Source organism: Ochotona princeps, chromosome X (genome assembly GCF_030435755.1).
Source record: "Ochotona princeps isolate mOchPri1 chromosome X, mOchPri1.hap1, whole genome shotgun sequence".
NCBI lineage: Eukaryota > Metazoa > Chordata > Mammalia > Lagomorpha > Ochotonidae > Ochotona > Ochotona princeps.
Window position 1 is genome coordinate 30,082,450 of NC_080865.1, and position 27,782 is coordinate 30,110,231.

Below are 27,782 nucleotides of genomic sequence, written 5' to 3' on the forward strand. Positions count from 1 at the left end.
TATATTTAGTTTTCAATAGTAGTGATTCATCCTGCATATATAGTTCCTTTAATTTGTTTTTTATTTGACATTCTCGTTTAGAATCTTTTAATATTGGCACATGAATACTTACGCATATTCATGAATACAGCATATTTGCAAAACGATTTCAGATAGTAGCTATTTCAGCTAGTGAATAGCAAATACTTCATCCTGTGAATGTGCCATAGTTTACTAAAATATTATTCTATTATTTCCTATTTTCAGTATTCTATATAATGTGGCTACAAAAGTCTTATATAGAAAATATTACTGTGTTCTATAATTTATTTTTAGAACAGATCCCCCAAAAGGTTACAGCAATAGAAATCCTGGAGCCAGATTGAGTTCAAACCTTACCTTAAATCCTTCTTACTTGTGTCACTTCAGGAAAGTCACCTAACCTCTCTGTGCTTCGGTTTCTTCATTTGAAAAATAGAGGTAATGGTAGCAATACTCAGACGGTTCTTATGAGGACAGTCATTTGTATATAGTACAACAAGAGATAATGATAAAAAAACAAAATTTTGAAACATAGTGCCTGATGCATATTGTAAATGCTACACAAATGCTAGTGGTAACAATTTTGTGCCTTGAAATCAGTTAAAACTGATCTTTGAAAAACGGTTCACGCAGATACCAGGCAGCAAAGTTTCTATTGCTTCCAACTTCCCAACAGCATTAGATGGGTTTAATTTGAACGTGGATCTAGGCCTGTGAGCATTCATGTCTATGAATTGATAGTTTTCTGTAACTTCCAATTTGCTTTTCACTGTTGTCAGCATGATTTAATTTCTATTTCAGAGTTGTTAATTTCACATAACTTAGCTGTTTGTGCTCTCAGTTCAGTCATTCAGTCGTTTTTTGTGGTGTGCTATTTTTTTTTTTTTTTTGATACAGGCATATTTGACTCTTATTCAGAATATTAAACAAATTTTCCTAGCAAATATACTTCTTAGGGATGAACTCTTTCCTAATATAAAGAAGGCACCTGCTCCTGTTTTTAAGAATTTATTTTAATGTTTTTTAGATTTATTGATTTTTATTTGAAATGCAGATTTACAGAGAGGAGGGATTAAGAGAGAGATGTTTCCCATCTGTTGGCTCACTCCCCAAGTGGTCACAATGGCAGCAGCTGAGATGATCTGAAGCCAGGAGCCAGGAGCTTCTTCCTAGTTAAAGGGACCAAAGGACTTCAGCCATCATCCACTGCTTTCCCAGTCCATAAGCAGGGAGATGGATAGGAAGTAGAACAGCTGGGACTAGAACTGACACTCACGTGGGATGCTGGCATTTCACAGTAGAGGACTAGCCTGGTGAGCCACAGTGCCAGCCCCTTCTCTTTATTCTTACTTAAATGTACATTTACATAGAACATCTCACAATGTTCCTCATCTTTCTATCTCATCGCACTCAGTTACCGAAGGGCACTTTGATGCTTGCATTTTCTTGAGGAATTCCTTGGATATAGGAAATCTTTGAGTGATAAAGATTAAGGGGTAGGGCCTGGACGAAGACAGTTGATGTGCTCTAGGATATCTCAAGCTACCATTAACTGTCTAGTAATGTGAGGGCTGCTCTTCTTTTTTCCTTTTTAAAAGAAAATAAAAATAGACACATATTTACTTGTACATCAATGATTTAAATGAAGAAATTATCAAGGACTACTAATATATTACATCAGATTTTTAAACAAACCTGGCATTGAAAAAATTTCACTGAGTCTTTGTATCAGTCAGTGGTTGACTATGAATACTATACTCCTTACCTATTTTAAACTTCTATTCATTTGTCAGAAATGTTTATTTTTATATACAGATTTTTGTGTTGTGTTGCTATTCTTGCATTTCTATGGATGTTATTCAATTTTTCCTGATCATGAAATGTATGCATGCTTGCTATGATACACTTAACTATTACATAAACATAACTCAGTTAATGTCCTTAAATTTACTCCTTCTAAAGTCAATCAAAATGAAGTCTTTGGAATATTTCTTCAAGTTATTTTCCCCACCATAAGTGTATTTCTTTTCTACCCAAAATGCTATATCTACTGTTTGAAATTATTTTGCTTCTTATAAATTTTGCCTTTAGTCACTGTTAGATTATTATATGTGATCCAAAGCATTTTCTATTGCCATGTAGAAGAACTCATTTTTCTTCTCAGAATTCCAGAAAATTTTTCCAAGGTTATTTTTCTGTCTTGATCTCAGTTGCACAACTTTCACTTTTTTTTTGCAGGAGATGCCTCCAAAATCTTGGTAATACAAAAGAGTTAATACTCCAAGGAGCAACCTTTGGCCAATGGGAGAATAGATTAGAGCCAAGTGATAAACTCTGCATCTTCATTTTTTGGCAGACAAGTTGTACAATACTGCGGTATTTTCTACAGGGCTCTCTGAAACTCAGTTCATTACAAAGACAAACAACTCTATAATCCATACTGACTCTTCCCTATTGTTTCTCGGCTTTGGGGTCACTGCCAACATAAACTCTCTCCATTCAACCCTTTATCATAAATTGCGTATTTCAGAAAGAATCTAAGTTATGATAATCATACAGAATACAGTTGTCCTTCAGTACTCACAGGGGATTGGTTCTAGAATCCCACACAGATACCATACTCTGAAGATGTTCAAGTAACTTCTATAAAATGCTGGAGCATTTCCAAATACCCTTCATACATCCTCCCATATATTTTTCATCATCTCTGTATTACTTACAATATGTGTGGAAGCTTGAATGAAGCTGATGATTCTGCAATCAGAAAGGCAGGGGGAAGCTTTTGACTGACAGGGCTAATAGGAAAGCCCTCCAATGAAGGGTCTTATGCTGTTGACCTTGCTCCCTTGGGAACAATTCCATAAAACTGGGTAACAACTTTCCTAACATATTTTCCATGTGGTTTTCCCTGCCTTCTTGCATACCTTTATCAGTCTTGTTGGATGGTATAGCGATCTACTTTAAGGAATGGCAAATACATTCTTTGCTTTATGCTTTGTTCTCTATGATCAGGCTAAAGAACCAGCTAAAGATTTTAAGAATATGCCTAAGTTTCCACATCTATAATGATTTAGCATGAAAATTAAAACGAAAGGTTTTCTTAGCCCAAATCAGTGTTCTTTCTCTATAATGTTTAGGATCATGAGCAAAAATCAACTGTATTTATGTATGAGGTTACAGCTGATAATATGAACTACCTTCCTGGCAATTTCACTGAATGTTAGCTAATTGTTGAAATTGTGATATGGGAAAACAGGTGTTATCCAGTTTAGAACCCTATTAGAGGACTTTTGCAAATATCAGGAAATTCTTGTGTATCTAATTACTATCTAAAATGGTAATAAATCATTGAAAGTTGTTTATATGGCAACATATATTTACCAGTGGCCTTCACTGTTTTGTAACCATGAAGGGATCAAGATGTTCAACAAAAAATCTCCAAATATTAGCATATATAGGTTTTTTTTCTTATAGCATTTCACTTCTACTATTGTAAACCATATGATATCCAATCTGTTAGCAGAAATCACTATAGTTGAGCAGAGACAGAGAACTGGGATACTGACTGCTTATTCTAAATTTTCATGTAGTAATACATGTCTCAATATAGGATTATCACAGTTTCATTTTTCAGTTATGATTTTCTGCCCCCACGGACTTATTTCCTTGTCCTAATTCATGAAAAAAATATTTAAGATCCATTGTATAAGAAATATCCCACAACACTGTTTAAATTAATTTCTGTTATACCATCACAGAATAAACTGCATTTTCTTCAGAAATAATATTTCATATTTTTACAGTCCCTAGAGATTCTTTCTTAACTGAGTATAGTTTCTTTGTTGACATTTGAATATTAATTATAATTATGCAATAAAATATAATTTCAACAACTAAAAATATGCACTGAGAAAAACAAAGCTAATAGAAATCATGGACAACCAAGCAAATGCACAAAATGAATGCCATGACATGAACTTCCCAATTACAGGCTACAAATTTTGATGTTAAGTTTGTGGCAGTCAATACACAACAAAAAATATATGTCTTGTTGACAGCAATAGCATGAAGAGATTATTCTTGAGAAGCTTTACAAACAGAAAATTATACCACAGACTAACGTCAATAAGAGCTTTCAAATACGTGCCATAAAGAATCTATCTATCATAATAGACTAAAGCCCAATTCAGGAAACTAACTCCTTTAAAAGGGCACTCATTGTCACAGAAAATTCAATGGCCCACAAAAAGGTCATTCTTAAGAAGTAAAATATAGGAGGGAATGAGTCTGTTGATACTCCTTAGTTATTGGCACAATGTGCACAGCTAGGTAACAACCTTATGTTCCATACAAAACAAGACAATACAATTCATAGCCTCAAGAAACTAGAATTGTTTTTAAGTGTCATATCTGGAAAGGGCATGGAGTTTGGTGTCAGATCTATACTCTTAGAAACCATTGGTGGGAATGTAAATTAGTACAACCATTGTGGAAAACAGGATGGAAGAATCCTCAAAAAACTAAAACTGGATTTGTTCCATGATCCAGCTCTCCCGCTGTTGGGCATACATACAAAGGAAAGGAAGTCAACATAGAAAAAGACACCTGTATTCCCATGTTTACAGTAGGGCAGTTCGAAACAGCAAAGATATGGAATCAACCTAAATGTCTGTCAACTGGTGAATGGATAAAGAAAATGTAATAAACATACATATACTGGAATATTATTTTGCCATAAAAAGAATGAAATCCTGACATTTATAACAACATGGATGTAATTGGAGATCATTATGCTAAATGGAATAAGCCAGCATAAATGGAATAAGCCAGCACAGAAAGACAAGTACCACATGCTTTTCTCATGCGTGGAAATTAATAGTGTCAGAGTCTAAAAACTGCATGTATACCACATTATTTGGTATGTGGAGAGTTATTTTGTATTCACTGAATTATATTATTTATAAGACACTACATCATTCTTTCCTTACATTATGATCATGAACCCTATATTATATATAAATGTGTTTTCAAGAAAAATATCTGTGAATGTATATAATACCAACATGAGTTAAGTATTATAAAATGTTAAAAAGTTATTAAATATTACAATACAATTTTAAATGTTTTGAGTAGCAAAGGAAAACAGAAATGTCAAACCGTATCCCATAACTATGTATAGTTATTATTAATAGTTTCAGTGTTTAAAAAAATAAACTCAACACTTTTATAGATTAATATTTGTGACCCTTAGCCTCTCTATAAAATGGAGAGTAGATGATGTGTTTATAGAACCTGACCTAATACTTGGAACAGATGGACTTTAAATATTAGTTTTCTTCCATCCTCCATGTTTTATAGGTAGATTAAAACAGTAATTATTATCACTCCTGGACTAAGTAGGAATGGAGTACATCAATTCTCCATTCCTGAAATCATCCTCATAAATGTTGAAGAGTATCATTGCTGCATAATAAAGGGAAGAGGATTAGAAAAGGATTACTTGGCATCATTCATATAGTAGAAAACAACAGAGGAACAGAAACGCTGCTCTGCTGACATTTTGTTTTTTTCTTTTACTTTGTTTTATTTATTATATATATATTTATATTTATTAATTGCATGGCATTATGTGACACAGTTTTATACATATTGGGATTCCCCCAAACCCTCCCCAAACCCTCCCCCCCCCATGGTGGATTCCTCCACCTTGTTGCATTACCACAGTTCAAGATCAGTTGAGATTCTTTCATTGTAAGCATATACCAAGCATAGAGTCCTCTGCTGACATTTTGAATTGACACTTATCCCCACTCTTTAGGTAAGATGTTCAAAAATGTTACCTTTCATAAATATACAATGATATTATATTTAGAAATATTTCGACATTGTAGAAATAATCTTATAAACTGGAAGTAGAAGACATTAGAAATGACCTTTGGCAAGCATATGGATCTTCTTCACCTAGAACCTAACAGATGCAGAAATCATGTGATCTCAAATGAGTGGTGAGAAGTTACGGTGACAGACCAGCATCCATCAAGAAACAGATTTATGAAAAGAGAGGTCAACTGTTCTCTAATAAGCAAAAAGATGTTTCTGTAGAAAATAACATATTTGAGTATCACTACTTCATTTCTAGTAATAAAATATATGCAACATCATGAGTTAATTCTACATTCATCGCCATATTATTATTATTTCGAAGGTGGTTTGGTAAGCATCCACTCAGATCACTGTAATTTTGACGATGATAGAGGGGAATTATTTCTCTGATGCCTTTTTGTCACAGATAGATAGTAAAAACTTATGTCAAATTCCCTTTTTACTGGATTGTTAATTTTATTGTTTCCCAATGCCAACACATATTAAAATCCTAAAACATTATATTTATGCTTTCCCAGTAGCTATAGCAGATAGCTATTATAAATATAATTGTTATATTTAGATTCTTTCATATATTTCACACAAAAATGTACTTAAACTAAAGCAGATAGATTTTTATGACTTTTTTTTTTGCAAGCAATGGCCTTTTATTTAATTACTGGTAAAAGAAAGAAATATCTTCTAGCAAACATAAAAATAAATCCAAGTATACTTACCACATGAAGAATTTTATTTTCTGTTTCATAAACAGTACAATCCTGAAAAAAGGATACATAAATTATGTTAAAAAATGGAGCATTTGTTTAAGATATTTTCCTAGGAATTGTAGTGTAGCTTAAGAAAGTATTGAGAATCCAAGTATAAACAGCAGTAACAATGAGAAAAACAACTATAATAGTATAAACCAAAACATTAGTAGAGGCTGGCTCTGAAAATAGGTTACAAAGGATAACCTTACTTTTGCCTAACTGTATTTTCTAATTTATCGACCTTAAAAAATATACTATTCATAATGAAAAAGGAACACTAAATGTTTTAAAACAAATACACAAAATTGTATTTTAACTATTTTCTATGACTTTTCCTTTTATTACATATATTTTGTTGAAATATCTTCAACATCTCAAATACTAAATCATCATATATTACAACTCTGAAATATGGAGATTTAGTTTGTTATAAAAATTTCATGTTTGTAATATTTTCAAGTATTAATAAGCAATCAAATAGTTTGGTATAAATTTAAAATTGATACGTTACTAATACCAAGTTTACAATTCTTATCTAAATTTGGCTCCTTGAAATTTAGAAAAAATTCTTTTTAAAAAACTAGTGTCTTAAAAAGATGCTAGTGATTTATATATAATAAGTAGCAATATTACAAAATGATTTTTGCTTCTAAAATTAACTCTCACTTTCCCCAGTTTATATAAGAGGCAACGATATGCATTAGCAGTAATCCAATAAGGGTATTGTGAGAATTAAATTAGAAAATGAAATGAATCTCAGAGCATAGCATCTACTATACAGCAAGTGATAAATTCATTTTAGCCATGTATTATTGTATTGCATTATTTTAATGACTTAAAAACTCATTACCTTTATATAAAAATAAACTTAATTGCTATTTATAGTTTTTGAAAGAACCAATATTTTAAAGAGTAACAATCCATTTCATTTTCCCCTGAATTTATTTTTACCAAGGACAAGTCTTGTTCAACATAACTTTTGATGGTAATATTTCAGTACAACACCTGTTAGAAGTAAGTATGCACGTCAGGGGCAAGTTTTTCAAAGTAAATTTTAGGTCTGATACATTTCAAAACTAACAGAAATACCTAAGAATTAGGTTTTGCCTTTTCTCAGTATTCAAGGGGGCTCTTATGTTAAAGGAAACAATCTTTTTTTTAAGATTTATTTATTTTTATTACAAAGTCAGATATACAGAGAGGAGGAGGAGAGACAGAGAGGAAGATCTTCCGTCCAATGATTCATTCCCCAAGTGAGCACAACGGCCGGTGCTGTGCCGATCCAAAGCCAGGAACCAGGAACTTCCTCCAGGTCTCCCACGTGGGTGCAGGATCCCAAAGCATTGGGTCGTCCTTGACTGCTTTCCCAGGGCACAAGCAGGGAGCTGGATGGGAAGTGGAGCTGCCGGGATTAGAACCAGCGCCCATATGGGATCCCGGGGCGTTGAAGGCGAGGACTTTAGCCGCTAAGCCACGCTGCTGGGCCCAAAAGTAAACAATTCTTACAAAGGCAGCCACGTCTTTGAATAAATCAATTCTTTAGCTAATTGTGAATTAAATGCACAGAAGAGTTCAATTGAAGTAAAACATTAATTCTTTCAAAGTACACATATATGTCAATTTGGAAGAATCTGATTTAAAACAACCTCAAACACAGTTATGTTTAGAAGAGATGAATTTAGAAAGCTGGAAAGTTGCCCAGTTCCTCCCAATGCTTCTAAACCTTGCTTCAGCTGCAATGGAGTGGTGTTTCAAGAGTATTCTACCTTCGAGATTCATACAACAGGATTAAATTTTAAGCTTCAAAGGGCTTCTCTTCAAGGACAAAAGTACACATAATCTAAATATTTGTCCTACTTGTGATATAATGACACAGAAAGTAACTAGTTCAAGTCTTTAAAATACAGTAATTTTGCTCAGTTCCCTAGTGTGTTGTAATAAAAAGAACTGCAACAATAATCTTAAATTGTTCTCAGTAATCCTATTGTTTGTTGATAGTGGTGTTATTTTGCTGAATCTGTTGTGTGCCTTGTAAGATGAAACAACTGTACAATCATGTGATTTTCATTCTAGAATTCTTACGTCATTAGAAAGTACTTTTAGTATAGCAGTAAGCAAGCATATGTGTAGGACTGAAGAAGTTTTAAAAAAGCTTCAGTTTTCTTTTAAAGATTTTTATTTTTATTGGAAATAGAGATTTACAGAAAGAAGAGACAGAAAGAAAGATCTTCTATCTGTTGGTTCATTACCCAAGTGGCCACAGAGGCTGGAGCTGAGCCCATCTGAAGCCCTGAGCCTCTTCCTGGCCTCCCACATGGGTACAGGGTCCCAAGGCTTTGGGCCATCCTTTACTGCTTTCCCAGGACACAAGCAGGGAGCTGGATGGGAAGTGGAGCAGCCAGGACAAGAACCATCACCTAACAGCTAGGAATGCAATCCAGGCCTTCCATGTAAGCGGCAGAAGTCTAACTACTTCAGCCATCTATCACTGCTGCCTTTCCAGAGTCTGCATCAGCAGGAAACCAGAGTCAAGAGCCAGAGCTTGGCATGGAACCTAGGGCCTCTAAGGTGAAATGTAGGTACCACAATTAGCATTCTAACAACTGAGCCAAATGTTTCACCCTTGTCCATTCCACAAATACTAATTATGCTACAGAGACAATGATGAATAAAACATGGTCAACTGATACAGAAGCAGCACAGTTTGGGGAAATAGGCATTCACAGAAACAAATTAAAAGATGTTTAATTTTAAGGTTTTCAACTGCTTTAAATTTTAAAATGCTTTAGAAACACAAATACCATAAAATAACAGATGCTAATTTCTGAAAAGGCAATTGTCTAAAAATTTTAAATATCAATATACCTCATTAAAATATATGGCCACTGGGTTCTGCTATGCATATTGCTCTAGCAAATTTCAAACTCGTAAATCTTTCATCAGCTGCAGCTCACTGACTGAAGGGATTACATTTGTAATGAAAGATGAGAGATTATTCAAGTAATGAAGTACTCATGAATGCTTGACAATTCTATCATGGCAACACGAGACAAAGTCTGAAGAAATATGTGAAATGACTGAAGTGACCAAGTTTTCCACCACTCTGAAAACATCACACACAAACAGGAAAAAAAATTCAATTTTAAATAAGCAAAACTAATACCTGACATACAGATTTAAAAATACCTAAGGAGTAGAAGAAGCAAGTAACGGAGTAAAAAGTCAGGAAAAGTAGCATATAATTCGTTTTTGGAAACAGTAAATATTTAGGCAGAAAAATTAGGACATGATAGCAAGAGCAATATAATCACACATCAGGCAATTAAACTATCCAGTAATTTTCAGATTTTAGCCCTATCTATCTATCTTAGGGAATGGGTCAAAATGTATGTTCTCAGATTTCATTCACAGATACACATTTATTAAGTTCAGAGTAGAGGCTTTCAGCATGATTTTTTAAAAATTTTTATTTTTGTACTCAAAATGCAGATTTACGAGGGTTGGGGGAAATATTGAGAGCGAGCACTTCATCGGTTGGTTCACTCACCAGATGGTCATAAAGCCCAGAGCTGAGCAGATGCAAAGCCTGGAGGCAGGAGCCTTTCTCTGGGTCTCCCACATGGGTGCAGGTACCCAAGGTCCTGAACCATCCTCTGCTGCTTTCTCAGGCCATAAGCTGGGAGCTTGATTGGAAGTGGGGCAGCTCAGACAAGAACCTGTGCCCATAGGGGCTGTTAGCACCACAGGTGGAGGCTTAATCCATTGTGCTAGGTGCCAGCCCCTACAAGATGATTTTTACAATGATGATATTTTGGGAAAACACTTGAACTATCTTGTAGGATTACCATGTGATGGAGGAATATCATAAATCAATAAGCTGATTAAAAGTTTTAAACCCCTCCTCTTAATTTACTAATTTTTTTTCCTCCTAGCACATAATTTTTTGTCTTCAATAACTTAGTGTTTTGAGTAACTTCTACTTATTTACTCTCTACCTCGCTTCAGCCAGATGGACCTATTCTTCATTCAAAGTCAGAAGCTATCACAAAGGGTAAGGACACAGGAAACAGAATAAACCAATAAAACTAAACAACACAAGGAGCACCTATTAACCTATCACTCTATATTAAGAGAAAGAGTAGAAACTAAATGATTATATTCTATTCTGCTAAGTAAGTAATAGTTTTGTGGAATTCATTTTAATCATGCTCAATATTTAAGCAACCCTAGATACTACGGAGGATTCAAATTATTAATAAATTATTTCCATTAAAATGTGATTTAAAAAAATATGCTTTTTTCAACATGAGATTTAGAAATACATTGGGGCCAAACCTTTTCCTCAAACATTATACTCCAATTTTCAAAAATAAAATGTTACTGCATATCAAGAAATCTAGATTTTACAAATCTGTTCAACCTAGGGAAAGGTACACCTGTGACGTTCTATTTATTTTCAGGCTAACATTCAACTTTATTTTAAATTGTATTTAGAGTTATGGAGCTATGTACTCCCAGGAATTCTCTGTAGTTACACTGGTTTTTTGTTTTTGTTTTATAAAAACTTTATTTTTACTGTATATGAAAAATAAAATTTGAATTTCTTCTTTATCCCTTTCCATAATTTTTTTCCTAAAAATCATGGAAGGACATTTAATGAGGAAAAAGTTCATAAAACTGAACAACATCTCCTAAATTTTGGTCATTTTTTTTTCATTTAGAAAGTTGTATGTACACGAGCAACCTTCCACAGATGAACTATCCACCTACAAAGGATCATAGTCAAATATTCTTTTTGTAAAATGATGTAATGGCCATTCAAAGTAGAATACACACAAATATTTCTAGTCCTATACTACCACATAAGATCCAATTTTACTATGTACAACTATATTTTAAAGAACTTTATCATTATAATGGCTTAAATGTCAGCTGTCTAAATGTAGTATATATATATATAATAGGTAATATAGACAGACTATACACACAGACTCTATATACACACATACACATATACATATATTTGTATATATAGAGACTCCTTTAGTAATGGTAACTTAAACCAAATAATTCAATATATTCTATTATTAAGCTAGCAAAATATCTTTATATACTCAAGTGATTAATTCAAGCAATGAGTTAGTGTTAGATGCTTTTTCTTTATGTTTTAATTCATTCATACTTTCATTTAGTGACACCACAATTCACTTCACTAAAATGATTCTTGGTATCCTGTAAATGTCATTACCTGTCAGGCACTACTGGGTGATAAAAGATTAGTTAGATTTGGTCCTTGGCTTTCATGATTCCATTATTTATTAGGGGAAAATATTCAAATAACAATATAGACTACATATGATAAAGGCTGAGAAAAGATCTCACAGATAAGGTGATAATTCTGGAATAACTGTCTAACACAGATGGCTGACTGTTCAGCTGGTCTTAAATGATTTTCAAATCTGGAGATTGGAGATTCAAGACAGAAAGACAAATCAGGTTCTGTGAACATGCTAAGCAAAACATTATTGATAAGGAATCAGCAGATTTCTGTGGCTAGAATGTAAGATAAGTGGGAGGAATGCACAGAAGAGAAAATAGAGAAAAATATGACATAATATTGCTGAGAGCTACCAATGTTAGGTTGGAGAAAATTTTTGTTTCAAAGGGAATGCAATTTCAGTTTTCTATATCAATCTAATTTCCATCTAGAATCTTCTTCTACCAGGATAGAAAAAGTTTAACTCTGTCAACTGATGATTACTTTTGACTTTACTTGAGGAGGGTTGAAGCCAGGGCAGCCTACTTCAATACTATAGCTGATGTTATGCAGCAAGGTGAGCTGTGCATGAATGTGTAAGGGAAAGAGGTGCTGCAGAGATGCTCTGGTACAGCTAACAACTCGCATAGGCATCTCTTGATCCTTTCTTCATGTTCCTTTAAGCTACAGGTGTGACTTTGTTGCTATGTTTCAGATATGGAGATTTCTGCAAAAGTATTTATCTTCTAAGATATGCCAAGGATATTTTGCATCTCCAGGAAGCACTGAGGAGAGTGAACTTCTTTCTGATACCAGGGAGTATTTAGGTATGATGGTGGAAAGGAATTGAGGATTAGTACATTACCCTCAGATAGTCAGAAATAACAGAAATTTGTGAGGGATTCACCAGACACACAGAATAGCTGGGAAGGTAAAGTTCAACATTACCTTAAGAGCACAAGCTTAAGCAAATATATGCATGCATGATATAGACAGAGAAGAAAATTTGAGAGGATTAAAATTATCCTATTTGTGGCCTGTGAAATTAGAATTGTTTGACAGGTTACGTAATACAAAGTTTCTGGCAAATGTTTTTTGAAAAAATTCTATCAAAACAGAAATTAAGCCAGATCTGGGAGACATTTATATTGAACTGAAAGTGAAAGCTAAAGGAAATCAATGACACCATTGTACTATAGTCTGTATGGAAAGATAGCTGAGCACAGAATCTCACACAATGCCTGTTTTTGAGAACCCAGACAAAGGAAGAGTCAGTTGCATGGCCTTAAACAAGTGGAGAAAGGGGTATTAGTGACAAGGAAAAAGAGCTATAGAAAGGGAGAAGGTAGAAATGGTGTTTAAGTGACATACTGAGCATGATGGACACAAGAAGCTTTAAAATTGGTTTTAATGTAATGCTGGAAATGAAACTCTAGTTGAAAAAGACAATGGGCCAGTGCCATGGGGTAAACAGGCTGTGCCTCCACCTGCAATGCCGTATCCCAGATGGCTGACAGTTCATGTTCCGGCTGCTCTACTTCAAATTCAGCTCCCTGATTATGGGCTAGCAAAGCAGCAGAGGATGTCCCAAAGTCTTAGGACCCTACAACTATATGAGTGAAATTGAAGTTCCTGGCTTCCAGTTTCAGATTAACCCAGCTATGGTCATTGCTGTCATTTGGGGAGTGAAGCAATAGATGGAAGATCTCCCTCTGTCTATATTTCCTCCTCTCTCTCTGTAACCCTGACTTTCAAGTAAAGCAAATCTTTTTAAAAAAGATATGTTCTTTCATTCATATATACAATAATGGTTTACAATAGCTCTTTCTGGAATAGCAGAAATGTACCATGTCTATACTGTCCAACTTGATAGCCATCAGACAGTTGTGGCTACTGTCACTTGGAAAGCAGATAGTGCAAATGAGGAACCAAATTTGTAATTATAAGTTAAATTTACATTTCAGTAACCATTTGTGGCTAATGTTTACAATGCTAAAGTGCAGTTCAGGTCTAGAAAAATATATTTAGTCCTTTGAACTGTTACAAAATGGAAAGGCATGTAACAGCAATTTCAAACAACAGAAGTGATATTCAGGAAGAAAACATGGAAAGATTTAGTTTCCAGGCACAAACTTGATGCTTTCCTTATGATTCTTTCAGCAAAGAGAAGATGTCAGTGTATCATGACTTCTATGTTAGCATCAATACTTGCTGCAGGATAATAATACATGGAAAAGAGCTAGCACAAATAATTAGAAGTACTCATCAAATAGCTTTGTGATCATTGAGATGTGCCAGGAACAAACACTTTATATTTTATGTAAGATAAAGTATCAAAAAATGTATAGGAATTACATGGACATTTTATGATTAGATTGTTGTTTTGATCTCTTTTTTATACTCCTGTGACCTGTGGTCTTTCTACTTTTTACATGTTTTCTGTATTATGGCGAGTGCTGCAGTGAATCAACAATTAAAAGTGGACTTAAACTAGGCTTTGAAAAATTAAAAAAAAAAAACCTTCCCAAGAAGCCGAGGAACTTGACTGGACTATAAGATGCTGGACTCTATGTTTGGTATACGCTTGCAATGGGGGAATCTCAACTGAACTTGAACTGCGGTTATGCAACAAGGTGGAGTAATCCACCATGGGGGGAGGGTGTGGGGAGGGATGGGGGGAATCCCAGTACCTATGAAACTGTATCACATAATACAATGTAATCAATGAATTTAAAAAAATTAAATAAAAAACCTAGAATAAGTGGGGTTGAAGGATGCAGAGAACACAAGAGGAAAGTATGGGTATCTTCTTAGAACTGCACCTATGTACCAATAATAATTTTAAAAAGCTAAAAAGTTCAAAATACATTTTGATTCATCAAAGACAGAAAACTGACTATTCTGAGTGCAAAGTATGAATGTCCACATTCAATAGACCTAACTGCTCTTCATGAATGTGTTATCAAAATGCTATAGTTTAGCTCTATGTTAAGGTCCCTAAATGTCCTTGAGAAACAAAGCAGATGTACAGTCATACCACAAGGACTTCTTTGATAGTCCCTTTACTATTTTGACCGGCTCAATGACTACAAACTCTTAACTGTCCCTGTAACACCTGTCAAAAAGACAGGAGAAGGATTCACAAAAGGTGGCATCTGCTGTCATTTAAACATCACCAAGTTTCAACTGAATTGGCTAAGATTTTCACCAGATTAAATGGATTAAGAGTCTGAACCCAGAAAGAGCAACAATTAGAGAAGAACCTAGTTGGGCCAACTACCCTTCCTTTACCATAATACAATACAGACAGAGAAGTTAAAAAACATTTAATTAAATGAGTTTTCTTGGCAATAAAATTGAGTATATGACGGTCTTTCCATGACTTGTTCTGTTCATTTTTTATAAGATTAATTTATTTTTACTGGGGAAGCCAATTTACAGAGAGAAAAGATAGACAGAAGAGAAAGATCTCCCATCTGCTGGTTCAATCTTCAAATAGTGCAACTGCTGAAGCTGAACTGATCCAAAGCCAGGAGCCAGGAGTTTCTTCTGGGACTCCTATGCAAGTGCAGTCTTTAGGCTTTGGGCCCCTCTCCAAGGCTTTCCCAGGCCAACAGCAGGAAGGTAGACTGGAAGTGGAGCAGCTGGGACATAAACTGGTGCCCACAAGGGATCCCAGTGCTTTTCAAGGAGAATAGCGAGTTGAGCCAACATGCTGGCCTCTGGTCTGTTCATTCTAATTTCATCCCAAAGAATATCCTACCTCAGTGGGATGTCAGACAATACTCGATTGTTCAAGGGCTAAACGTAATGACCTTATTTCTAAGGCTAATACAGTTAACCATTAAAACTGTTTTCACTGCTATCCATTTACTGGCTTTAGTTTGTATGATAGCTTGCATCATTCTATATTATATGGAAGATACAATATATTATTTTGCTACCAAATATCAACAGATAAAAATATCTATATGTTTAAGTCTACCTTAAGAACAATCACAAAATCATACCAATTCTGCTTACCTACCTATTGAATATCAAGTGACACAGAAACAGCTTGTAATTTACAAAACATACAAACATTAACAATCACTATGATCATCCATAGACTGAATGAAAGCAGGTAAAATTAGATGATCCCTAAGTTTTTTTTCAAGTTAATGAGGTCCTGACTCTATAATTCCACATTTTGGTTTCCTACACATTTATAACTATACTGTTTTTCATCTACTGTATGCAATGATATATTCTGAATCTACACACATTTACAGATTTTGATTACCTCTGAAATTGATTATCTGCTTGGATAGCTATACTACTCAATATTGTGACACTTTATAGAAAGTTGTTTACCAATGTAACATTTCAATGAGTGTTACTCGACTATAATACAGTAGTGAAATGTTTTATGCTTGGTATAACATTTCTTGAGCTTATTGCCCTATATGTGAGACTGAGATGAAAATCTCTGCTTCTAAATTTTACTATAGTGAACAAATGAGATGATCTATGTGGAAATGTTTTGTGAATCATGAAATATCATACAAATAATTGTACCTTTAGACAGTTTTTGATAATCGTATCTTTCCTCATGTGAGGACGCAATATGTTACAAGTGGTCACAACACACAGAAAGAACTTGACTCTTAATTTCAGGCCAGAAATTCTCATCTCTAGTATAAACGTTCTGAAGGCAAGGTCTTTGACTATCTAATTGCATATTCACGCTTATATATCAACATTTGGGTTTCCAGCAATGTCTTTGCTCTGGAGTTATGATCAGTCAAAAATAAGTAAGAAAGTTTGTTCTGTAGCGGCAAACTACTTACCAAACAAATAAGAAGCCTGATCTTAGAGGCCAGCATGATGGCTCACCTAGTTAATCCTTTTATTTTTTTTTTTAGTGATTACATTGTATTATGTGACACTGTCTCATAGGCTCTGGGATTCCCCCAACCCCTCCCCGTTCCCTAACCCCATGTTGGATTCCTCCACCTTGTTGCAGTATTACAGATCAAATTAAGTCAAGATTCTTGCATTGCAAGCATAGAGTCCAGCATCTTATTGTCCAGATAAATTCAACGGTTTCTTGGGGAGACCATCTCTGGTCTGAAAGTAGAGCTGGCAGAATATCATCCCGATCAATTAAAAGCCACAACATAACATCAACATCAATTTACAACATTTTGGAATTAATTGACAAGGTATTGAGTAACAGACATGTTAAAAAATGCAAGTTCTTAACCACATCCTGTGACTACTTCACTGACATTCTAATTTTAATTTATACACAGAACCAGCTGCTATACACCCTAAAATGGCTATAGGGTACTATTCAGCTGTCTCATGACTATTTTCATTTTAGCATTCAGCAGTTTATAGTGTTGAAGCTTAATTTTCCTGAACTTGGCAGATTTTGGGATAGTCTAAACTGGCTTATAACTCTAACAAGGCATATGTCAACTGTTGCAGTGCAGAACAGTTTTAGGAAGGGTATGCAGAGAAATCTTCAATACCTTAGTGAGGAGTAACTGATCTTTGTGTCCTACCTAGTAAGGCATGTGTGAGTCCACGCTGATCGTTTCCTGACTGGTTCCAAGCTTTCCTTGTTGTTCTCTGTCTATTCCAATTTATCTGTGTGATGCGTGCTTGTGTGTGTGTGTGTGTTTTGGGGTGGGGGGCTCCGGAGCGACCCTGATGGTCATTGCAATATAGGGTGGGGATCCAAAGTTGGAACTAAGTGAGGACCAGAGAAAGCTCCTCTCCCTAGTCCTGATGGAAGCTTACTGTTTCGATGACCTTGGATCCTGCAAGGAAGGGTTTGGGCTTCTTCCATCCCATGTGGTAGATCCAAATGGGGGTGGATGACTTCAGAGTTCTCGGCCTCCGAAGGCACTCCAGTTCCCCATGGTCTCCTCGGCAGTTGGGATGTAGTCCTTGGTGCCCATACTGATAGTCCTTGCCACCCAGTTAATCCTTTGCCTGCAGGTGCTGCTACCCTTTTGTGGGTGCCTGTTCATGTCCTGGCAGCTCCACTTCCCATCCAGCTCCCTGCTTGTGGCCTGGGAAAGCAGTCGAGGATGGCCCAAAGCCTTGGGACCCTGCACCCACGTGGGAGACCCAGAGGAGATTCCTGGCTCCTGACTTTGAACCAGCACAGCTATGACCATTGCAGTCACTTAGAGGGAGTGAACCAAGTGGATAAAAGACCTTTCTGTCTCTCCTTCTCTCTGTTGCTCTACTGGCCTGTTCAATAAAAATAAATCTTCAAAAAAAGGAAACCTGATCTAATAAAAGGAACTTGATACCTGAATCTTCCAAAACCTAAAATAATCAAATTAGTAATTTGATTGCTACAAATAAGACAATCCAAATTTTAGACTTCATCATATTTATTATGTTGACCGTTAATTACATGGTAGTAAAGCAACAGCATATAATTTATGTGACTTTCATTATTTGAGACTTCTAAAATGCCTTAATTTGGCTCTATGATTGTATTCTTGGGCAGACTACAGACTTTCCAAAGAAGTTGTGTGTAAACAGAGTTAGAGGGATAGGAAGAGATGAAGACAGAAATATTTTGGTTAGAATAAATGTTGAAAGATTTTAGAGAGCAAAAAATTTTTAAAAGGAAGTAAGACTTACATATACAGTGAGTTCAAGAGGTAGAGTAAAATGGAACACTGATGGCTAAAACTGAATAGAACGATGCACAGAGAATCTGATCATGTGCTGCTCTGGAAACCATGTAAGGAGTTTTATTCCAAGGTTGATGGCAGAGCCATAAAGGCTTTTCAAGCAGGGTCTGTTATGATCACCATATGAAACCTTTCAACTCCTTTAATCTTGTTATAATAATCCTATATCCTTTTGTTTAAATTCCATATTGTTTCACTATTAACAAAAACTGAGAAGTAGAGTGTACTATTTCTAAAAACATAAGCGCAAACTGGAAGGATATATGGTAATACTATTGCATACCTCTAGGGAAGGGATCTCTTAAAAAATACAAATAAATATAAAAAAATTTCTGAAGCTGAATGGGATGTGGAACAGACTGGACTAGTCTGCTGTACATACTGGCAAGCACAGGAACTAGGGCAGGGAGCAGACCTGGTGGGGGTTATTGTGGGTCGCTCCGACTAGGCTGCAGCTCCCACTGGTTTATGTGAGGGCCGAGTGTGTGCTGGGCAGAATCAGGCTCGACTGCAACATCCATTGGCTCCAGTGGAAGACAGGGCTGGAAACAGAACCGACCCAGCAATTGCAATCACCAGCTGATTGGGGAGGTGGACTGTGTCGGGCCCTGTACTTGCAAGTACTCAGAACCCCAACCATTAAGAGAAGTGCAGATTCCATGGTCTGCCATGGAGTGCAAATGCCAGAGCCGAGCCTCCTCAGAGGCTCAGAAGGAGCAGTGGACAGCACAATCAGGTGCACATGAAGGATATGGCAGCCTATTCTATTGGAACCTGCAGAGGATACTTGGCACTACAACAGAGGACAGGACAAATCAATCAACTACCCCAGCCAGATGTTGGCAGTGAAAAACTGGGCAAACGGAGACTCTAAAATGAACTATGTCAACCAGTGAATACTGTAATGACTTCACCGTGCTTGGAATGGCGAGATTGGAGCAATTCATAACTGTTGAACTATCAAAACCACTTGAACAAGTTCCTCGGAGCGTGCCCAATATCGGGGAACTGGGATGGGTGGGAGGCTGGGTGGGGCTTCTCCCTTTATCTCCCCCTTTACTTCAGATACAGGGAAAAAAAAGAATGTGGAAATAATGGTCTTACCCACTTTTCTGTAGCCCTTGCACCTTTGTGCCCTAATTAACCAAGTAAAGATTGTCAAAAATAAATTTAAAAAAAGTTCTGAAGCATATGACAAAATCTTAATAGATGTCAATTTCAAGAACTTGTACATATGCACATGTTTACACTATTCTCTATTTCTTTCTGTAATATGTATTTTTACAAATAATAAAATATTACGCAAGGATATCATCACTCATAATTCCCAGAATAATATCCAGTGATTGTGCTGAAAGGTTGGGGCCTAAGTACTACCATGAGTATATCCAAAAGCTATTATTACACAATGTAATATTTCAAATAAATAAGCATACCTAGTAATAAATAAAATGTGATTAAACAAATTTTTAAAAAACTTTTTCAAACACACTTTAGAGGCAGAGAGACCCAGAAATAAGCAATATTGTGTCCTTCAAACTGGCATATGTGGCTAGGTGCTTGGCCTAGCTGTGAAGATGCTACTTGGAATGCTGACATCCCCCATCTGAGTGCCTCAGTACGAATACTAACTGCACACCTGATTTCAGCTTCCTACGACTGCGCATTTCAGGAGGATTAAGCGATGGGTCAAATATGTGGGTTCCTATAACCCATGTGGAAGACCTGACCTGGGTTCCCAACCCTAACTTTTGCCTGCCTAGTCCTGCCCACTGCAAACATTTGGGGAACGAACCAGAGAATGGAAGCATCCTCATTTTAAAATGTTCCACTATAATAATATATTAGAATTCTTCGTAGACTCATTATCATGGTTGATAGCATTATAACAAACACCCACTGACTTTTTTTTTAAAAAGGAAAAGGCAAACTTTCTCAAGTTATTGGATCCATCACAGACATATAATTTGTTTTGACCAATGAATTATGAGCATATCTCATTTTTATGCACAGGGTCAAGGAACCAGTACGTGACTGACTTTGCTGTATTTCCTTTATCATTACTAACAATGTTCTAGGAGAGACTACATTACCAGCCTGTGCTTTGAAGTGAAGAAGACATAATGCAGAGAGAGAGGTATAGAAGTCCAGGATGCACAAAAAGCATGAACATGAGTGCTTTTAAAAACCACTAATATTTTTCTGTTGTTTGTTACTGCAGCATAAACTACTTTACCTTGAGTGACCTAATGCTTCATCAAAAACAAGGCGAAAGTAAGAAAGATGTGCATATTAAAACCTAGCCAGGGGCTTGCATTGTGGCATAGCAGGAAAAGCTGCTGCCTAAGATACCAGCATTCCATATGGGTGCCCATTCATGTCCCAATTGCTCACTTTAAATCCATTTATTTTTAATGGCCTGGAGAAAGCAATATAAGATGGTTTACATGTTTGGGCCCCTGCTGCCCACAGGGGAAATCTGGAAGAAGCTTCCAGCTCCTATCTTAGTCCTGGCCAAGCTACAGCTGTTGTGATAATCCAGGCAGTAAACCAGCAGATTAAAGATTGATCTCTCCATCTACAACATTTCTCCATCTGTAACTAGCACTTTCAAAAAAAAAAAAAAAAACACGTCTTATTTTTAAAGATTTATTTATTTTTTTATTGGATAGTGAAATATGCAGAGAGGAGGAGAGACAGAAATGAAGATCTTTGGTCCAATGCTGCACTCTCCAAGTAGCCACAACAGCCCAAGCTGAGCCAATCTGAAGCCAGGAGCCAGGAGCTTCTTCCAGGTCTCCCAAGTGGGTGCAGTGTCCCAAAGCTTTGGGCCATCCTCGACTGCTTTCCCATGCCACAAGCAGGGAGCCAGATGGGAAGTGGAGCAGCTGGGATACAAACTGGCGCTCACATAGGATCCCAGTGCTTGCAAGGTGAGGACTTTAGCCACTAGGCTTTTGTGCCAGACCCTGAAATAAATACATCTTAAAAACAGAAAATCTAATCAATTAAGAGATTAATGATGAGAGAATCAAGATGGCGGAACAGGGTAAGGACACGTTTAAACGGACGTAAAAACATTTAATCAGGATGAAGCAGAGAGAGCACATTCTAGGAAATAGGAGAGGACAAAACAACAGCAGAGGGGTACCTGGAGACTGACCGACACAGGAAAGCAGCAGACACAATGGTGTGGTGTTGCAGTGGCTGATAATCCAGCAGCATTCAGCAAACAGCGATCTGAACTCCACCAGCAGCCAGAACACTACCAGCAACCAGGTGGGAAGGGACTTTCACTGGGAGCTCGGGTGGTGAACCCAGACAAAGAACTCTCCGTTCTGCTGGTCCATTTGATTTGACCAGGAGCAGAGACAGAGCAGCAGATCCCAGACGGACATTGTGAGAACAGGATGGATTGCACAGCCCAGTTAGGCCCCTAAAGCTGAATTGGGTGCCATTTTATGTAAGGAGCCAAAGGCAAGGGAAAGAACTGAGCATATGCTGAGCTGGGCGTGAACTCATTTCTGACTCAGTGAACTGCAGCAACGTGGCATTCCCTCAGATCTGACGGCCAGCATATCAAGAATTCTAGTAGTGGTACATCAGGCACCATTTTGTACACTGTGGCAATAGCTTTAGGACTGCAGGGGACAACAGTGAACTGTGCATGTGCTGAGCTCGCAAGAAATCACTGAGTTCTGTGGATTGCACTGGTCCCTAAGGAAAATAATACCGACAGTGGCATTGTACAGGTCAAAATAGGTCCATGTGGCACCCAGACCTAACGTCTAACAGGTTATGACAAGATCAGTGCCACCAACAACCTACTTATATAGGATGCCTGGTGTCTCTCTAATCCTGAGACCTGCTCCAACCGGAAGTGGGAGAAAGGTTGCAGAGACAATGGTGCAACCTCAGCACAGTATCACAGAAGTGGAGAGTGGTGAGCCAGGAGCTGGGGCTGTGGAGACCATGGTGGAAATCTAACATAAGAACCCAGACCTGGAACTCGCTGGAGGTTGTGGCACAAGTGGCTGCAAGCAAAGAGTTGTGTACCAACCGCAAAAAGTAAAATCGCATTGTAGACCTGTGGGTGACACAGCTTAGAAACCTGCCCCAAGAGAAGACTCTGCTAACCAGAAGTACAATGACCAAGAGCAAAAGAAGAGACAAAGGCACAATGAATATTACTGAAAACTCCCCTGGAAAGGAGCAAAACCCTATGCCAATCTCAGAGTTAACTGAGGAAGACATCGAGAAAACGGGGCACACAGAATTCATAAAACTCATTTTTTTTCAAGGTGTGTTTTATTTTTTTTTATTACATTGCATTATGTGACACAGTTTTATAGCTACAGGGATTCCGCCCAAACCTCCCTAAACCCTCCCCCCATGGTGGATTCCTCCACCTTGCTGCATTTTAAAGCTTCTGATCAAAAATGAGAAGCACATACAAGAGTTCAAAGAATTTAAGGAAGCAATAAAGCAAATTGAGGCTGATCTATCAGAAATTAAGAACACAGTAGAGCAAATTAAGAGTACAGTGGAAAGTCTCCAAAATAGAATGAAGCAAGCAGAAGAAAGAATCTCAGAATTGGAAGATATTTCCTGTCATCAGGGGGAAGCAAACAAAAAGCTGGAAGCAGAGCTGGATCAGGCCAAAAAAGGTATTCAAGAATTGAAAGACACTATTAAGAGGCCAAATATTAAGAGTTATGGGAGTCCCAGAAGGTGCAGAAAGAGAAGCTGAGTTTGCAAATGTATTTAATGAAATAATAAAGGAAAATTTCCCTCATCTAGAGAAAGAATTGGGAAACAAGATCCAGGAGGGGCACGGACCAAAACCCCCAAAAGGGTTGACCAAAAGCGATCTTCACCAAGACACATGATCATTAAGCTGTCTTCAATTGAACATAAAGAAAAGATCCTTAAATGTGCACGTGAAAAAAATCAATTGACCTATAAAGGAATGCCAATTAAACTCACAGGACTCTCACAGGAAACTCTACAGGCCAGAAGGGAACAGAGTGACATATTCCAGATTCGAAAAGAAAAAAATTGTCAGCCTAGGAGAACATATCCAGCAAAGCTTTCTTTTGTCTTTGAAAATGAAAGAAAATTCTTCCACAGTAAAGAAAAGTTACAAGAATTTGCCTCTTCCAACCCTGCCCTACAAATGCTACTTCAAGATGTTCTCTTGACAGAGAAGAGGAATAACACCAAACAAAACCAAAGGCAAATGGGAAGAACATCCCAGTAAAATGACAACAGAAGACCAAACCAATGAATAACCCATTCCTAAAACGACAGGACCAAAGTACCATCCATACGTATTAACCCTGAGTGTAAATGGCTTAAGCTCAATCAAATGCCATAGATTAGTAGACTGGATTAAAAAAACAAAACCCATCTGTTTATTGTCTAGAAGAGACACACTTCACCAACAAAAATCAGCGGAAACTATATTGCATGGGTTTTGTTGTTTTCTGTTAGTTTCATCTCTTCAAAATACTTTCTTCTGATTAAATTCTTCAATGACTCATAGATCATACAGTAGCATCATTTTCTGCAAGAAGGTTCTTGATTTTCATTTCTTCAGCTACACGTTAGGCATTTAGCAGCATGTTCTTTAACTTCATAGTGTTGTTAATTTCTTTTTTCTCCCTGATGTTGATTTTGTTTTGTGGTTTTTCATTTAAGGGGATGTATAGTAGCTGTGTAATGGAGACTGTCATATCTAGCAACATGTCATTTAACTTCAGGGTGTTGTAAATTTCCTCTTTTCTTTGTATTGTTGATTTTGTATTACGGCTTTTCATTTGAGGGGATGTACAGTAGCTGTGAAATGGAAACTAACATCCAGATTGAGGATACAATGTAGTATGCATTTCTACTTCCAGACAAAGATGGACTTACAATGACACTGTTCACTATATCTTGACAATAGGATGCTGGACTCTCTGCCATTGCCCATGCCCGCAATGATGGACATATGACTGTGTATGAAGAACTATACTTTAGTAATGATATAGAAGAACTAAGTGGGGGGGAGGAAATTGGGGAGGGGATAATGGAAATTGCAGGAGCCTATGGAATTGTATCATAAAATGATAATAATAATAATAATAAAATATTTAACAAATTAAAAAATAAAATTACAAGTTCTTAACCTTAAAAAAAAAAGGTAAGGAAGATATTGTATAAGGCGATGATAAAAATGTGATTATTATACCGTGAGCATATATTGAAATGCTACATTTTACCCCGTGAATATGATCAGTTACTATGTGAAAATTAAAAACAATAACAAAGAGTAAACAAAAAAGAGATTAATGAAATAATTATTTCATAAAATTTCCAGGTTTAAGAAGTCTGAGTGTTTTGCCACTCTCACACATGGTAGCCTGCAATCAAGCCCAGATTACAGTCTGGTCCCATGATGTATATCTAATCATTACTTTGTATTCACATATTTTTTGGATGTGAGGGCGATCTGGCTGCGACATCTGTCACCCCATTGATCGCCAGGGTTGATTTGACTGATCTGGCTGGCTAGGCGGGTGTCCCCTTCCTCCCTCACCGCTCCATGTGCGTCCCTCCCGAAGTTGCGCGGTTGGTCGAAGAGGACGACCATCCCCGCTAGAGGAGGACCGGTCTTTGGTCAACGGTATAGGAGTAACTGTATTCACATATTTTTTGCCTGTTTACAAATTTCACTTATGCTAACCTGTCCTAATTACTTTGACCAGTTTTTTTACTTTGTGCCATTTGCGCAACAGGCTTGTGGGGGGGGGCTTGGGTTGCAGAGTGAGCCTAGGGGTTTCCCCAAGTGCTTGGTCCCAGACGAAGTGGGGGGAGAAGGAGACCCTAGATTAGCATGTTGGCCTGGTGTTCTGGTGGATCGGGCCTAGGGAACTTTGAATGGGCCTCGATCTTGGGAGTGTGCAGAGGTAAGGTCCCAGGCCAGCACACATGCCAGGAGCTTGGACAGTAGTGGACAGACAGAGCACCAAGCCAGCACACCATCCCATCCAAAGATTGGGCTTCAGAATAGTGGGCTGGGAACCCATGCACTCCTGGGCATAGCAACTGTGGATTGATCAGAGAAGGGGGTTAAGGCGATGTTTGGGAGGGAGGACCACTGAGAGAGTATGTCGCAGGTGCGGAAAGACTTCCGAGGGAATTCCATCAAGAAGACCACTGTATTTGCACATAACCAAGGGGGCTTAGACTGAGCAGTCTGACGGGGGGAACAGGAGGACCTCTATGGGTCAGACATATGCAATCACCCATGGAGACCTGGGCTGGGTTGCACCTGTAAGTGCACCCAAGAAGAGGGTGTGGGGCAGGCCAGTCCAAAACATCCACTAGCTCATACAAAAGGTGGGATGGGAGGGGCAGACAACGCTTGGTAAGGGCCTAGCTCCCACTGGCACATGTGAGATCTTGGACTGGGAGTGGGCCTGGTGGGAGAACCTGGGTAACTTCTCTGTTGGGCCATAGCTCCTGCTGGTGAGCATGTGATCAGGCTTGGGTATTGCTTAGATTTGGCAAGGTTTCTCCACCAATTGGCAAGTGTTGGGGGGGTGGTTCTGGAGGGGGCTGGACTGCACAGTGCTTTGGCCTAGTACTGCGCTCACTGGCATGTGCAGGAGCCAGGCTGGCGAGTTGGCCATGCCTGAATAGGCTATCACACTTATGGGCTTGTATGATTCAGGGATGGGGACCACCTGGGCAGGGCCAGACTACAGCACCCACAAGCAAGAGTTGGGACTGGGGGTAGGCTGGACAGGCCAGGTTGCAGCATCTGATGGTAAAGGCCAAGATGGGGGTAGGCTATGTTGAGCTAGGTAAGGGCAACCACTGGCATGTGTAATATCTGTGGTTGGTAACAGGCCTGATTGGGGAGTTAAGGGGATGCCCTGGCTGGGTTGTGGTTCCCACTGGTGAGCACAAGAACCAGAACGGCAGTGACCATCTGGCTTAAGCATGACTTTAGTGACCGTTGTCATGAGTGTGGACTGGGTTGGGATGTGCCAGACTTGGTTAGACTCCAGAACTCACTTGTGCTAGTGGGAGGCAGGGTGGGTGTAGCATGGGATGGGCTAGGTCTCGGTACCTGCTGAACCACACAAGCACTGGGTGTGGGCCAGTTAGGCAAGGTCACTGTTCCTGCCAGGACAAGAAGTGGACTAAGTCAATATGGGCCAAGGATGCACCAGTGTGCACAAGATCTGGGAGGAAACCTGACAGAGGAACTTGGGGAACTCCTTTGTCAAAACATAGTCACTGTAGGTGAGCACAAGAACCAAGGCTAGGAATATCCACGACCAGGCCATGTTAGGGTAAGTGCTGGCATACATTGTGAGTCAGGTCTAGAGGCAGGCCATGCTGTGCCAGTGCGTAATACCCACTGGCAGATCAGAAAACCAGGATGGAATGCAGGGCAGGCTAGGTCAAGCCACAAAACCAGTCGGTTCACATTAGGGCTTGGACAGGGGGCTGGCTGGGCTCGGCTAGGCTAGGCTGAAGCACCCATCAGTATGGGCTGGAACTGGGAGCAGCCTGGGCCAGGTCAGTCTTCAGCACCTGCTGGGAAAAGCAAGACGAGGAAGCCAGACAGGGCCACAGCACCCACCAGCACAAGTGAGACCCCGAGTGTGTGTGGGGGGGTGATCCAGGTAGGGAGGCTGCAGGGAGGGTCTCCTGCTGGGCCACTGCTTCCACGGATGAGCGTGAGAACTGGGACCAGGGGCAGACCAGGCCAGACAGGGTTACAAGACCTATTGGCCTGCATATGAACTGCGTTAGCGGGAGAGTCAGGCTTTGCCAACCAACTTTATCCCCTGGTACATGTATAAGCTAAATTAAGTGCAGGCTGGCTGGGCTTTGCTGTAGCATCAGCTGGCAAGTTCTGCGAATAGGGGCAAATCCTGTCAAGTTAGACTGCAGAATCATGTGGAGAGTACGAGATCCAGGACTGGGTGTGGACACCTCTCTGATGGGCTCAACTCCCACTGGTTAGTATGAGAAACAGGGCTGAGGGTGGGCCTGGCTAGACAGGCGATAGCACCTGTCACCATGAGTGTGGGATGGATGGTGGGGTCAGCTGGGTTGAGCTAGGCTTCAAGGCCCATTGATGTGTACGAGATGAATGGAATGTGGAATGGA

General features: G+C 38.3%; 1 protein-coding gene across 6 annotated transcripts in view; it reads right to left on the bottom strand.

Annotated features, from left to right (window-relative positions):
- The window catches only part of CNKSR2 (connector enhancer of kinase suppressor of Ras 2), a 250,800-nt gene that overhangs the window by 154,881 nt on the left and 68,137 nt on the right, over positions 1 to 27,782 (bottom strand). For all 6 annotated transcript variants that reach the window (XM_058658816.1, XM_058658815.1, XM_058658814.1 and 3 more), the window contains exon 5: positions 6,621 to 6,662. In XM_058658816.1, coding sequence (XP_058514799.1) covers positions 6,621 to 6,662 — 42 coding nt within the window. The remainder of the gene's footprint in view (positions 1 to 6,620; positions 6,663 to 27,782) is intronic.